Source organism: Tachysurus vachellii, chromosome 19 (genome assembly GCF_030014155.1).
Source record: "Tachysurus vachellii isolate PV-2020 chromosome 19, HZAU_Pvac_v1, whole genome shotgun sequence".
In the NCBI taxonomy this organism is placed as follows: Eukaryota; Metazoa; Chordata; class Actinopteri; order Siluriformes; family Bagridae; genus Tachysurus; species Tachysurus vachellii.
In genome coordinates this window covers 11150011-11166144 of record NC_083478.1, presented here as the reverse complement: position 1 = coordinate 11166144, position 16134 = coordinate 11150011, and the positions used below count along the sequence as shown (strand labels likewise).

At 38.7% G+C, this 16134-nt stretch overlaps 1 protein-coding gene across 3 annotated transcripts; it reads right to left on the bottom strand.

The window, feature by feature from the left end:
• Positions 1 to 64: 64 nt before the first annotated feature.
• tpd52l2b (tpd52 like 2b) lies at positions 65 to 14551 on the bottom strand. 3 transcript variants are annotated; one of them, XM_060893487.1, is made up of 8 exons: positions 14312 to 14551; positions 12342 to 12493; positions 12099 to 12247; positions 5324 to 5425; positions 3921 to 3947; positions 2799 to 2840; positions 2473 to 2521; positions 65 to 1738 (listed from the first exon to the last, which is right to left on the bottom strand). In XM_060893487.1, the coding sequence occupies exons 1-8, from the start codon at positions 14328 to 14330 to the stop codon at positions 1652 to 1654; spliced, it is 627 nt and encodes a 208-aa protein (XP_060749470.1). In that variant the 5' UTR covers positions 14331 to 14551; the 3' UTR covers positions 65 to 1651. The 3 variants fall into 3 exon arrangements, with proteins under 3 accessions (XP_060749470.1, XP_060749468.1, XP_060749469.1); XM_060893485.1 differs by lacking the exons at positions 2799 to 2840; positions 3921 to 3947 and adding an exon at positions 5920 to 5967 and having other exon boundaries at positions 14312 to 14548; XM_060893486.1 differs by lacking the exons at positions 2799 to 2840; positions 3921 to 3947 and having other exon boundaries at positions 14312 to 14547.
• Between the last annotated feature and the right edge of the window lie 1583 nt (positions 14552 to 16134).

Sequence of the window (16134 nt, the reverse complement as noted above, 5' to 3'; positions counted from 1 at the left end):
TACTTTGCTTTGGGAGTTCCACAACACACACATCATCACAGAGTAACAAGCATGATAAACGGTATTTGAAGGAATGCTTTATTGATAAACAGAACATACGCTGGCATTAACATAAATGAGCAATCCACCAAATTCCTCCAAAAAGCTCCAGATCCTCTCATTTTGTAAAGCTGAGCTACAATCTCAGATTTAAAGCTATATTATTGTGCTCAGGCACTCTACAACAGCTGGTACCATTTACACAAATGCAGATTCAGAAATATATTTTTTCTCTCTCAAAAAAACAAAAACAAAACAAAACAGCTCAAAAGTATTCACCTTTGACTCCTTGATAACAGAAATGTGAGTCAACCACCCAGTGAATGACAATGATGAATCCCAGAACCCCTGCTGTGTTACTGGTAGCGTAGCTGTACATATTTCTATCAAATAGATATAATAAATCCCTCAAATTCTAGCTCAGTCTAGGATAATAATGTGTAGCCATCTACTGAAATCATTTAACCTAGTAACACCTTTAAAAAAAGAGGATATGATGAAATACAATAAACAATGTAAAATAAAAACAATTGACAACTGACACAAAAAAAAAAGACTTGGCCAATGATTGGTTTTGAAATGCAAAGTGACTGTGCTATCAAACAAACTACACATTTATGCAGTCGAATGTAAATGAACAAAAAAAAAAAAAAAAAGGAGTTTGACACCACTGTCTCAGTTAGTGTGTTACACTTTGGGGTAGTGCAGGCTAAAGCAAGAGCGACTTTTTGAATACAGTAATCAGTGTGAGTGCGAGTTGGAGAAATAGCTCCGTTTCAACAGCAGAAGGTCTTTGAAATGGCCTCAGTATGCTGGCACAAAGGACTGGAACAAAGCAAAGGTGAGGCGTTAATTAACGGACAAGGTGTAAACAAACCAAGCCCACAGATATGATACTCAAAATCAACTCTGAAAACAAAGAAGAAGAAAACAAGAAAAACAAAAAAAAATAACAGGACAGGGAAAGAGAGAAAAACCTTAACGCACCTTGCTTTGACCAGCAAAAAAATCAACAGAAAGAAACGAAGTGATGGTGTAAGGCAGACAAAGGATTAGACATTCACTAGATGTACTGCAAAGCGTCGCTTCACATTGTACTCGGTGTAAAAAAAGTCCTCAAATTAATGAAGAGCAGCGTAGAAAACTGCAGCACGTTCCCCTTGTGTGAGTATTTCAAACAGCAGCCCTCTCCTTTCTCCGTGTTTCTGCTCCTTTCCACTTTCTGATGAATGCTGCTTGGCAGTAAAGTTTAAATATAATTATTTGTATTCTTTATATTTATATATATAGATATACGTTATGTAAAAACATTATGCAAAGCAGTGTAAAATACTTTAGAATACAAAATGGTTGGAACTTTTTTTTTCCTTCTTTTGTTTTGTACAATCCTTTGTGGATGAGTCCATGTCACGTAAGCTGTGGTGTGAGTGGAGAGGTGAGACGAGCACATGCAAGCAAAATGGAAAGAGGAGCTGGAGAAGGGAGGAAGAGAAAGAGGCAGATTGAGAGAGAGAGAGAGAGAGAGACAGAAGGAGAGAGAGAGTGATGGCAGCTGTAGAAGGTCAGGCTTCACTAAGATATGAGATGAGTGTTCGTTTGGGAGTGTAGAGGCTCAGAATGGTGCGTTCTCCTGCACAGGGTTCGAGTCGGTCGGAGACTGAAGGCCATCGCCGTTGACCCTCCCTCCAACCACCTTGGACTGGAAAAAGAACACACCAAATAATCCTTTACTGACTAGCAAACACAGCAATTAATCATTTACTGAGCTCTTAATGAAGGAAAGGTTCATGCTTAAACTCATTAAACATAATGATACTGTTAAAAACTAGTGACGTTTAGTGATGTTGGTTCTATTATGTTACTGCTCGAAAGTGATGGGCAGGTTTCCTGTTAGTGGCTAAAAACAAAAGATTGTTTTTCCTCACTTTTCCACAATTTTCCAGCAATATTAAATCTTATATTACTGAGAAATGCTATGGAGAAGTATTAAAGACAGGAAGCACTGAAAGATTAAAAATGCAGTGCAGCTGTACAACATGGCTGCACAAAGTAACTCGGTTAGACATCGACCAGATAACGGATGAGAGTGCTGAAAGTACTAGGAGGAGTTTACTGGTGAGGATGTGAGAGTGCCGGACGGACAAATCTCTTAGACAGGGAGAGACGCAAGGACACTAGAGCCGACATCAGGAAGTAGTTATCGCTCTTTTTGGGTAATGCAGAAAACCACTAACCAAACTTAAAAATTAATTACAAAATAAATCTTGGAGATTTATATATACTGTACACTGCACACACACAATATACATTATATATATATATATATATATATATATATATATATATATATATATATATATATATATACACACACACACACACACACACACACACACACACACACACACATATACATACACACACACCCCTTACCTTTAGATTTCCAACTTTGTCCTCAAATGATTTGAAAGTTGGCGAGTTCCTGTAGAAAATACAGTATTCAGGTTTTATTGCTCAACCTGCCAACCTGCTTGTTTAAGTGTGCTACTGTACAGTAAAATAGCAGCTGTTATCTGCAGACATCTCTTGGGTTCAGAAAGTATTCTAAGTGTTAATAAGTTTGAATATTTTTTCTTTCAAACACATGCTGCTCTGTAAAATGCACTAGACTTTCATTAGCACAAAGCTGTGAGAGTAAATGACATTGGTTAAGGGGTAAAGAATTTTAAATACAAAAATATCGACCTGAAATACTTTACCTCATAGCTGGCATACTTATCGAATGACGAATGGAGTAGTTGCTACTTTGAAAGCATTAAAAGGAGACAAGATGAGCCAGTGTTAGCAAGCAAGCAAGATCATTCAGAATCAAAGAAGCAAAACAAAACACAACAGCGACTAACTGTAAATCTGCCATCAAATATATTTTTATATTTGAGTGTGATTATATTTTCAGTGCTGATCGATTCGGATTATATCGGTCATGCAGAGGCATGCAGCTGGAGATAGTACTATTCATGATCATTGTAAACTTCAGCAGCACACAGTATGCCTAGGTGTATATGCTGTATAATCACCGGGGTATATGCTGTATAATCACTGGGGTATATGCTGTATAATCACCGGGGTATATGCTGTATAATCACCGGGGTATATGCTGTATACCACAGCAATTTGCACTCTACATGATCAGTGATCAGAATCTCACAACAGTAGGGCTGTGACATTAGCTGTAATGAAATCATGGGCTTAAAGGAATTTGCTTGTATGTTTTTGTTCCTATAGAAACAAGCCATTCATAGGGATCTCACAATCATTACAGAATATTAAACACATTCTTTAATAAAAGTAAACGTATCATTATTAATCTATTATATCCATTTTTCCATCCATCCATCCATCTACCAATCCATTCATCCATCCATCCATCTACCCATCCATCCATCTCTAATCTAATCCATCCATCCATCCATCAATCCATCCATCCATCTATCTATCCAGTCATACATACATCCATCCATCCATCCATCCAGTGATTAGTAGTGAAAAATGAAGAAATGAGAAATATTTCTCATATCAAAAATATCATTTTTTTGTTATTAAAAAAAAAGAAGCTGGTGCGGGAACAACTGCCTGTAGCTGTACAGCTGCCTACAGTTTAATAGTTTATATGTAACAATCTGACATTCTTTAATGAATAAAAAATAATTCTTGCTATGGTATAAGAGGAATATGACACTATGACATAACAGGTTCCAAGACTTTGACACACATCACGTGCACCCTAACTGTTTTACCACAACTAGAATTCCTTACATTTGTACATCACCATCATCTATTATCTCTCTAGAACTACAAATTAAAGCTCTAATCACTCTTACCCAAAGGAGTTAGAGAAAGGCAGCGCTCTGTGGGCCAATCAGGTGCAGCGATTAAAAGGAAAAGGGGAACACACAACCAATCAGGGAGCGCATTGGGCATCAGGCAAGAGCAAGACAAGCAGGGAAATTAAAAAACAAAACAAAACAGCATGTGTATAAAAAATAAGACATATAATTATAACAAAAATATGATACTGTAGTTCATTTAGCAAGTTCCTTCCAGCATCTTACAATATGTTTATTGTTAACAAATAGCAGGAGTGATGGAATATGCAGAAACAAAATGATTTGTAGTAATATGAAATATGCGGTGAAAAGGCTGCTTTTGTTTTCATTTATTTTCAATAAGAGTGTGACAGTTGATCCTGAGCTTATCCAGAGAGGTTTGGGAACACATCCTGTCATGTTAACCCATAGAAGCCCAAGAGGACATGGAGATATAAAGGAGCAACACTTCCCACTGCCCTACTGTGCCTCACTCTTCTTATATTCTGCTGTTTGTAACTGTAAAACATACTTGTATAGCTATAATAATTATATAACACTTAGTTGATTTAAGGCTTCTGTTTACATTGTTGCTTTGAAAAGACCCACACCATCAGTAAGATGCTGACATCTGCCAACTGATGACATCACTTGTAGTCTTACAAGATGGTCAGGAAGGAGTGTCTTGCTGATGATTTCAGTGCAATTAGGAAAGAACTACAAACCAATTACTTTGGACTGTAGATCTGTGTTTATAGCTACATTGCATGTAACTATACACTAGACAGGACAGCAGAAGCTCCTGCTCATTCCCTGACGAGACTTGAATAGTGACTTGCTGTTTCACATAATGAGCGTTTAAGGAAACACAAACCAGGAGCTGGAGTCTATCTGATGTACTTCTTCATCATGTTGACATGATTACATTAGGATTAGGGGTGTGGGTGAAGTTATAAGAGTACATTCTAAACTCTTAGACACATATTTATTCAAGTGGCATGGATCATAGGTATTAGTCATAAATCCACCTGCAGCAACAACCATAAACATGTAATTCTTTACAGGAAGTCAGTGCTTTTATGGTGGCTACATTTAAACAAACCTCACTGCTAAAGAGATACGGTGTAAAAGAGAACAAAGCACGGAAGTTCCAAAGCCCTTGGCACTGTGAAGGGAAGCGGGCAAAGCGAAAGATTGAAAGAGGAAGCTCTGGTAGATTACGGGATCATGCAACAGCATTTATTACAAACAAGATGAGTAGGACAAACGCATAACGGTTGCACAAACATTAACAAGCTAGGGGTGAAAAACAGAACAGAAAAGAAGAAAGTTAGTGCAGAGCAGGATGAGTGCTGAGTCACGAAGCTCACAGAGACGGAAAGAAATAATGATATCTCGCATTTTGCCTTGTGAGTTACCTCATGTCTCCTAGTTTTCTACTGATAGCAGAGCCCACGGTGGAGAAGGCTGCTGAGGTCTTCTGTCCTGCCTGAGACAGTGTTTCCTGAGTCTTCTTGTATCTGCGAGAGGAGGAAGAGAGGAAGAGTAGGGTATGGTAATCAAATATAGAGGCAGAGAAACGCAAGGACAAAAGTAGAATGTGAGCTTTGTATATGTCAATGAAGAAGCGTGTTAAGTGCACTGGGAAACATACGAAACTGCAGACCCTCAGTAAGCAGACATCAAGTCATACATTTTATCCATATTGAGGGAAACTAACCCAACATTATTAATTCATTTGCAGCCTCATCTTAAGAATAAATAAATAAATAACTAAAATAAAATAAAACCTTGAAAACTGCTGCAGCTTCTAGTACAACCACCAGCTGAACAGTTTTGAGGCTCTTAAAAAGAAAAAGGCCAAAACCCAATAAGCAGCATGACGCAGCAATTCTAACTCTCTCTGCTACATCAAGAGAGGATGACAAAGGAAACACTACTGCAATGGAGATAAGGAGACAGAAGCACCATAAAAGGCAGAAAGGATGAAAACAAAACAAAAAAAAAAACTCACACTTCAGAGTTGGCAATGTCATCCATAGTGGCAGAAGCTGAAAGATATCTACAAATAGACAGGGTGAACATGTTCATATTTCCATTCTCATAGACACTGTATCTGAGCTGTTAGGACATGCATGACGGAAACAACATTATTACAAACATACAGAGAACCAATTCCATCCAAAGACAAGCATTCGATCGTGTACGATCGGAAAAAAAGAATAAAAAAAAAACCCCAAAACACGAGAGCCAACGCACTGCACTCGCAACTATAAATGAAGCAGATGTGAAATATGGGATGTGTGTAATTAAAAATCTGCTCCCAAAAATACAGCTTCCAAAAGATTCACGTTAAAGTGCAAAAAGGGTCGACTGTGTACTTAGAAAAATTCTCAGCATCCTAAAGAAGTTTTACTTGGAACCCATTGTGAAAAGGTCTGTGGTTTGATTTCACATAGAAAAAGGTATTTACACTGTTCTGAGATGTAGACTCTAATAAGCACACTGCTTTACTAGAAACGCCTGCTTATTCCAAGTTTCTAACCTGTCAATAAAGTTACAGCAGTAACTGGTAATAACTTCCAGACGGGCTAGTTTGAGTATTTGAAAAAATGAAAACATAGATTGTGCGGTAGTTCTGCAAGCTGACGTGTGTTGTTGTTGTTGTTGTTGATGAGAGAGGTCAGAGGAGAACAGGCAGACAGAAAGGTTATGGGAACTAAAACAAACACTGTTTCCAACCGCGGTGAGTGGAAAAGCATCTTAAAATGCAAAACACATTAAAACTTGAGGTAGAATCAGGTTCACATCAGGTTCCAACCCCGTTAGCCAAGAACAGGAATCTGAAGTTAGACTCAGCAAAACAGCACAGGTAAAAATGAATATACATTTCTTAAGTCATTTATATGTATTCTTAAGTTGTAAAGTTGTTTGAAATAGATGATTTACATAAATATATGCACTTCAGTATAGATAATGAATAGGGTGAAATTTAATCATAGTACACAACATTTCCAGGGAAATCTGTAGCACAACTGATGACAAATTATTGTCCGAAATGTCTGGAAACTTTGTGCATATATAAAGAGGAATCCATAGACTATCTTCATAGTAGTACACAAAGTTTGCAAAGAACTACTTTGAGCTTTTCTAAATTTCTCAATAAGATAAGTTGAATTAATTGCATATAGCACAGAAAACAGCAGAAGCGCTAGCAGGAAGTTTTCCTTAGGCAGTTTGTCTACAAAATTAAAGTTCTTTTCTTTTCCACTGATGTCACCGTGAACCAAAGTCAGGTGTTCCATGTAGTCAGAATTCAGCCTTATTTTACTCATTGTAGTCTTTCTCGGATTAACAGTCCAACTACACTTTCCTAGTAAAGCCATGGGAAAAAAATAAGTAGATCCAACCAAGCTTTACAATCACTGAGCCATTAGTGGTGATGAATGATGATTGCGTCACCTGTATTGGTATGATTTTATACATTGAGCTGCTGCCACATGACAGACAAAGCCTTTAAATAAAAGAGACAACACTAATATTAACTAATATGTAGATCCAATTACAGGTAAATAGTTCCAATGATGTAAAACCTCGACTAATATTTTTGCCACTTTTGACATTGTAAACATTATCTTCATCATACTGGGGCAAAAAAGGACCTCGGTCATGACCTCAGAGAAGCAATTACTGCTAATAATCAATCTGGGAATGGTTAAAAAGCCATCTCCTAACATTTTGATAATATTAGAGAAGGACTGTTTACAAAAGCCATTAAGACAGTTTAAGCTGGTGTTTCAGTAAATTAACCCAAGGTCAGACTGTTTAAGGCCCAGAGATATAAAGAAAACTCAAGAGCTATAACATGCAACGTACAGCCCTCTGAAAGCACATTAAATGTTTATGTTAATGAGAGCACACTCAGAAAAAGAATGAAGGAGTGTTTCCGTTAAAGGCTGGCTAGGAAAGATACAGCAAGATACAGCAGCACACCGTAGGTTTGCAAAATTAACAAACCACAAACCAAAAGGTCTGGAACAAACTGCGTTATGTTTGACGAAAACCAAACATTGTATCGCCCAAAAACACATGTCAAGCATGTAGTGGGGTGATGATCTGGGTGTGATTTGCAGCAAGAGAACCTGGGAAATCTGCAGTCTTTAAGAAAGATTGAACTCTAATTAATACAAGAATATACTTGAGACAAATGTGAGGCCATCTGATCAGCAGTATAAGCTGGGACAAAATCGGGTCATGCAACAAGACAACGATGCAAAGCAAATTAACTTCTGAATGGCTAAAGAAGAATAAAATCAAGGTGCTAGAACGATTAAATCAAAAGGCCAAAATTCAACCACATTTAGATGTAACAAAAAAAAAAATGTCCAAAATGCAAATACATACATAACAAATAAAACTCCCACAGGAAATGAGGAAGACAACACTGTCTGTTAGAAGTAGGCAAATACTTAGAGAGAATAAAATGTTCTAAGAAAATACACACCTACTACCTACACAATGATTACAGCATTCAATTAAACTCTTATTCTAACTGCTAGCAATCTACATATGCATAAAACTACAGATGCAGCTTAAGAACATCAGATAATGTTCACAACAAAAACATCGGTCATGTCAGTGGGGCATGGTTGTTGGTGCTAGATGAAATTGGGGCACAGAAGCCTTCATCACCACATATACATTACAGCACAGTGGAATTCTTTTCTTCATATATCCCAACGAAGGTGTTTGGGGTTAGATGGCAGAGGAAAGGACAGGGTTACGACAGTGGCAGCTTGGCAGTGCTGGTGCCTGACCTTCAGACCAACAACAAAGAGCCGTAACCACTTGAGCCACCACTGCCCCACTGCTCGTACGGCTGGTTTGAGTATTTCCCTAAAATGCTGATCTCCAGAGAATTTCATGCAGTCTTTAGAATTCGCACTAAATGGTGCGATATGGAGTGTAGAGGTTGCACAAGCAGAAATACCTAGCTGATGACAGAGCTCAGATTAATTAAAGCTGCCAGAAAGTCTAGGATAACTTAAATAATCACTCTTTATAACCGTGGTGAACAAAAAAGCATGTCAGAATGCACAACACATGGCAACTGGAGGTGGATGGGCTATAACAGCAGAGAAAATATCTGGTTGTCCATCAGCCAAGATCAGGAATCTGAGGCGATCGTGATCACAAAACCTGAATGTGAGCATGAATGGGCAGTTATCAGAGGCATGGTGGCTTTGTGTTTAGCACATCTGCCTCACATCTCCAGGAATAGGGGTTTGATTTCCACCACTCCCTTGAGCCAAAGTTTGCATTTTCTCCTTTTGTGGCTCTCTTTGTACTTTATGGCTTCCTCCTGTTTTCTCCCCCAGTCCAAAGAAGTTGTAGATGGACTAGCATCTATGAACTGTCTATGGTGTGTGAGCGTGTATACAAGTGTGTTCTGTTATAGGCTGGAGGTTGTGATGGTAGGTTCCTGGTTCACTGTAACACTGCGAGTGTAGGATAAACTGTATACTAAAAAAAAAAAGACAGATCCTCTTTTGAAAATTTACTGAAAAATTGAAAACATTCTTATACATAAAAATTATATTAAAAAATATGTTTATGCTCATCCCAATCTTACATAAGCATCTTTTATCATTTATGTAGCTGGAAAAAAAACATGGTCATTATTGTGTTGAAAATATGTTCTATGTATTATTCTATATGTTCATTTAATACGTGTAATCTGTTGACTGATAAATAATATGAATATATTACACCATCACTATTACTATTTATATATTACTTTGGAATATTTGTGTTATATTTCAAAAGTTTCCATGACAAGATATACAATGTCAGTGGTTGTTAAGCTTGTGAGACACGGTACAAAATAACAGGAGAGACCAGAAGGCTGCAGCTGCCACATGAGCATGGACAAAAACCATTATCAAAAAAAAAACTCAGACCCTGCATGTTATCTGTAAAGACAGGCAACTTAAAATGGAGGAATTAAGCAGAGGAGTAAAAATATCTGAGGCAGACAGCGAGTCAGTGTTCCAGACACCCACTATTATAGAGGACAGAACAGAACAGGACACAAAGCTTTTGTCTTGCACAAATGCGGAGGCTTTAGTTATCCACCGTCACGTCGCTGAACGTAAAGACAATATACAGAGCATGTGATGATGAGAGAAGAGCAAAGGAAAAGCTTTGAATTTGCAGAGACTTAAAAGTTCTCTTTCCTTTTCTTCACAACGGAAAGATGATACAGTTTTTTTTAACTGATTTACAGCCGGTGAGAGGAACATGAACAAACACAGCAAACGTAGCCAACACAGGCAGTGACTCACTGCTCACATCCTGCAATCTTCTCGTTCCACTGGCACAGTTTCTCACTTGTGCTCACACAGCTACAAACACACGTTGTTACGGATTGTCCCGCAATCTTTTTTTTTTGTTTGTTTTTATTTGTAGTTGTATAAGTAGATACAGCAACCAGAAAATGTAAAAGTAAACAAAATGTGCTTCACGGTGGTGCAACACAATGTTGTAGTTTCATTTAAAACCAACTAAAACTTTGGGCAGAAATGTATTACTAGGTGTGTTAATTAGTGTTAATTAGCGAAGGACTCGAAGACACTAGTCTAGGACGATTCATATAGCTGAAACTCCGGCCAACATCTTGCTGACTTTTAATTGAGGACAAAGTCTCTTATTTCTCAACATTTTACCAACAATTAAGTTTGAACTTCATTATAAATAGTATATCATGTTTTTGTTAACAATTTAAAGTTAAAAATTATATCTATATAGTTTATAGTTACATTATCAGTGAATCGAGATCCTGTTATTACTTAGGCTATAAAGCTATAAAAAAAAAAACACTCCTCAACACCCCCCACCACCCGCCCGACTCTCCCTCTCTGACTCTCTCTCTGGGGCTTTTTACACCTGGTCACTTCATGTGTTTTCTTTGAGACGGATATAATTCCGATCGTTCGAACCACTTCAGGAGGTGGTCTGGGACGCATTTCAGATGAAACTGGACAGGTGTTAATGAATGTGGTGGTTCAAGCCACATACGTCAGCGCTATACTCCTCCCAAACGGAAGAAACCAATACGTGCCAGAAACAAATAATATCAAACATCGCCAGTGAAAATGCAGCAAACAGTAAATGCTGTTTTTTGTAGCGTAACCATCGTAACAAGGTTTTTCGTCTACTTTTTGATTTTAAAACCGCATACACCAAAGCGTGTTCCATTTCAATTACCCCGGAAATGAGGTAAAATATATTTGCATTTGGGGTGGGAGTAGAAAGATCGGATTGATATCCGATTCGCCAAGACACATTTATGTGGCCTAATGTAAATGGAACAGTTTTAACAAATCAGATAGCTATCGGATCAGAGAAAACACATGAAGAGGCACATGGACTCTGACTCTCTCTCTGACACTCTCTCTCTGACTCACTCTCTCTCTCTCTGACTCACTCTCTCTCTCTCTGACTCACTCTCTCTCTCTCTGACTCACTCTCTCTCTCTCTGACTCACTCTCTCTCTCTCTGACTCACTCTCTCTCTCTCTGACTCACTCTCTCTCTCTCTCTCTGACTCTCTCTCTCTCTCTCTGACTCTCTCTCTCTCTCTCTGACTCCATTTATTTCTAGGCTTACATTATGTGTATGTTTTTTTGTATTGAATACCAAATATATGTTGCAGCAGAACTGGATTGTTTCAGGGTGTTACAAGCAAACTATAAACAAATATACATTTATATAAAAATAAATAAAACTCACTCGTAGCAAATCTCAATTGATCCGTAACAATCTAGTCAGAAAATAAATAATTAAAACATCCACAGCTATGGTAGAATAATAGCTGACTCACTTCTGACTCATTCCAGACTAACAGGACTGCTGCCTTTTCAAACTAAAGCACTTAAAGCTTTTATCTATAAGTACATGAGACTAGCTCTTTATTTGCCAATTACAAAGAGAAAGCTGATTTCGGACATCAAGGAGCGAGAAAAGAATGTGAGATTAGAGAGAGGAAAGCTCTGTAAGCTATAAAGAGATTACCTTATAGGAGTTCAAGGAACAGGAATCAACGTGTCATGAAGTCCTTATCACATTTCAGATATCTTTATAGTTATTTAGTAAAAGAATTGGAAGAGCAGGGATATTAAAAGGATCTACTCACGCGTTTGAGGTCTGCACGTCCTGCCAGCCTTTGGTGATGTTCTGTTTTAGTTCGGTCAGAGGGCTGAGGCCGAGCTTGCGCTTCAGTTCAGCTGCATGGCGCTCTTTGGCCATCAGTACTTGCCGCAGAGTCTGAATCTCATCCTCCACCTGATAGGGTAAACAAAAAATAATACATTTAAGAAAAAAAAGCTTCGATTTGAAGATTAGTGATCTGGTATAAAGGTGTTGTGATGGTGTAGACCTTGGTGAGTTCAGACTTTAGTTCTTCTGCCTCTTCCTCTGTTAGTCCTGGAGGAAGTGTTACTGGACTTTCAGCAGACGCACCGATCTCTGCTGGCATGTCTGATAGACAGCCTGAGCCAAGGCCTTTATTTGGAGAGTTCAGATTGATGTCTGTGTGTGAAGAAGGTGACAGAAAAAGTGAGACACACACAAAACATATTTAGGATTCTTGTCTTTGACTTGCTCAAAGACAAATACAGGATGTCCTCAGAAAAAGTCTCCACACAGAGGAAATGAACACTTTTTTTTTTTAAATGAAAATTTTTATATTCGGTTCATATTATATTTTTGTTTTGAGGCAGCTTTTAAGAATGCTTTTGATTAAAAACAAATAAAAAAAGAATGTATTGGTGTAACAAAAAATAAATAAATAACTCAATTACATGCATAACTCCAAATGTGCTAACACAAGGTCATCATGCGTGGGAGAGACGACTCTGTGGCACATAGGCATAGGCATAGAGGATGTTCTGTAAATTACACTAGCTTAAAAATAAAAACTTCCCCTATGTATGAAGACTTTTGGGACACCCTGTACACCTTGTGTATTTAAAAAAAAAAACAAAATAAAAAAAAATACAATTTTTGTTTTTGTTGAACTAATCCACTCAGGTGTGACAAACACCTTCAAGATTGGGACACCAAGCCAGTTATTTTATTTTATTATTATTTCGCTTACACTGTATTATAGTATTTATTTTCTTCTCAGAAATTCATACTTCACTGTAAAACAGGGTCTTTCTCAGTGGTATGAGAAAAGTCGCATTTACTCACTAAGCCATCACTAGACAGTTTTTTTTTGCCATTTTGCTCATAAAAGTGTACCCACAATCTTCAGTCATGAGCACAATGACCCCATTCAGCTGGACCTGAGGCGGGGTGTAAGCTGAGATAAGTGTCCTTGCTCTACAGTGTTTTTCAGCAGTGCTGTGTGTCCATTTAGTAGCAGAAGCCAGTGCTTATATTATTTTTAGTTTGCACAAATACATCACATGCATTAGCTAGAAAATGTTTGGCAGCATACAATCGATTACCTGCCACATCATCAGCCAGTGCCAACAATCAAAATATATGTTTTATATGAAGCTTTTATTCCTAATGCTTTTATTGTCCAAGTACTGACAGTAAATACATGCAAAACAACCCAAACTGAAATGCACCCAAATAAACACCATTTTCTGGTGTTGTTAAAGGTGACAATTATTTATATTATGTGTATTTAAAAAGGTTGCACCACTGTTAATAATTTTTTTCCAGCTTACAGTGAGCCTTTTATATTCTGGAGCTTTTTATATCTGTGGAGTAACACGATAGCCAATCCTACCCTGCCCTGTCCTGCTCTGTACTGTAATGCCCTGTACTCTCCTGTCATGTACTGTACTGTACTGCCCTGTACTCTCCTGTCATGTACTGTACTGTACTGCCCTGTACTCTCCTGTCATGTACTGTACTGTACTGCCCTGTACTCTCCTGTCATGTACTGTACTGTACTGCCCTGTACTCTCCTGTCATGTACTGTACTGTACTGCCCTGTACTCTCCTGTCATGTACTGTACTGCCCTGTACTCTCCTGTCATGTACTGTACTGCCCTGTCTTTACAGTACTCTCCTGTCCTGTACTGTCCTTTACTGCCCTGTACTGTATTGCCCTGTCTTTACTGTACTCTCCTGTCCTGCCCTGTACTGCCCGGTCCTGCCCTGTAATGCCATGTCCTGTAATGCCATGTCCTGTAATGCCATGTCCTGTAATGCCATGTCCTGTAATGCCCTGCCCTGATTCTTATTCGGGAATCGAACATTAGAAGAAGAGAATCATGAAAACCGAAACGACACCTTGACTAGTTATAAAATAAATAAGTAAATAAGTAAACAGCGCCCTGAAGCAGTAATATCTAACACATTATAGCGCAGTGTTTTGGTTCTGTTTACCTTGACTGGCGGAATCCATGGCGTCGGACCAAAAATAGGAAACTGTGCCCGAGTTCAGACAATCGCTTGTTGATAGAGTATATTGTATTAAAAATATGGGTCTGATCGAAGAACTATTACACTTGCGTCGCCAACATTCAGATCAGAAATCCAATAACTAAATTCCCCACACGCAGCAGCCGTAAGCAGCCAGCTCACCCTGATGCCTACACTGCGGGCCGTCGTGTTCCCTCTGTTCCGGCGCACACTGATGACGTTTTACGTCCCGTTTTGTCAATAACAAAAAAAATATATCGATTTTGCACAAATACTCTTGTGCAGGATAATAAAAGAGTATTCTAAATACACATCGATGAGCTATAACATTAAAACCACTGACAGGTGACGTGAATAATATTGATTATCTCGTTAAAATGGTACCTGTTAATGGTGAGATATGTGAGGCAGCAAGTAAACAGTCAGTTCTTGTTGTTGATGTGTGGGAAGCAGGAAAAATAGTGAAGTGTAAGGATCTGAGCGACTTACACAAGGGCCAAATTGTGATGGCTAGACGACTGGGTCAGTGCATCCTCCAAAACAGCAGGTTTTGTGAGATGTTCCTGGTCTGCAGTGGTCAGTATTTATCAAACGTGGTCCAAGGAAGGATGACCGGTGAATCCAAGACAGGGTCATTGGTACACAGGGCTTATTGATGCATGTGGGGAGCAAATGCTGGTCCATCTGATCCAATCCCACAGAAGAGCTACTGTAGCAAATCATCTTCTAATCATCAGTTTCTCTCTAGCTCTATCCTCGGCATCCTTTACTCTTGTACCAATTAACTTCATGTCCTATTTTAACACATACATATATCTCCTCGTTGGCCTTCCTATTGACCTCTTACCTGGCAGCTCCATCTCCAAAATCCTTCTACCAATATAAACATATCCCTCCTCTGTACATGTCCAAACCACTTCAATCTAGCTTTTCTGACCTTGTCCCCAAAACATCCAACTTGAGCTGTCCCTCTGATGTGCTCGTTCCTAATCCTGTCCATCCTCGTCACTTCTAAAAATAACGTCAACATCCTCATCTCTGCTACCTCCATCTCTGCCTCATATTGCTGAAAAAGTTAATGCCGGCTATGATAGAAAGGTGTCATCACACACAGTGCATTGTAGCTTGCTTGTGTATGGAGCTGTGTAGACAACCGGTCAGAGTGCGCATACTGACCCTGGTGCAATGCCAAAAGCGCTTACAGCATTAGAACTGGATCATGGAGCAATATCCTGGTCTAATGTATTATGTTTTCTTTTACATCATGTGGACTGTCTGGTGCTTGTGTGTAACTTACCTGAGGCAATGGGATCAGGATGCACTATGGGATATAGCCAAGCAGATGGAGGCTGTGTGAAGCTCTAGGCAGTGTTCTGCTGGAAAATGTTGGGTCCTGGATTTCATTTGGATGTTACATTGACACCTGATGAATATTGTTGCAGACCAAGTACACTGTTTAATGATAACACTATTTCCTAATTTCAGTGGTTTCTGTCAGCAGGATAATGCTCCCTGCCACTCTGCAAAAATAGTTTGGGAATGGTTTGAGGATCATGACAAAGAATTCAAGGTGTTGACTTGGCCCCCAATTTCCCCAGATCTCAGTCTGATCGAGCATCTATGGGATGTGCTGGACAAACAAGTCCAATTCATGGAGGCCTCACCTCACATCAAACAGGACATTGGATCTCTTGCTAAGGCAACTGTAATACAACAGCACTTCAGAGACCTTGTGGAGTCCATGCCTCAAAGGCTCAGAGCTATTTTGGAAGCACAAGGGGGACAAT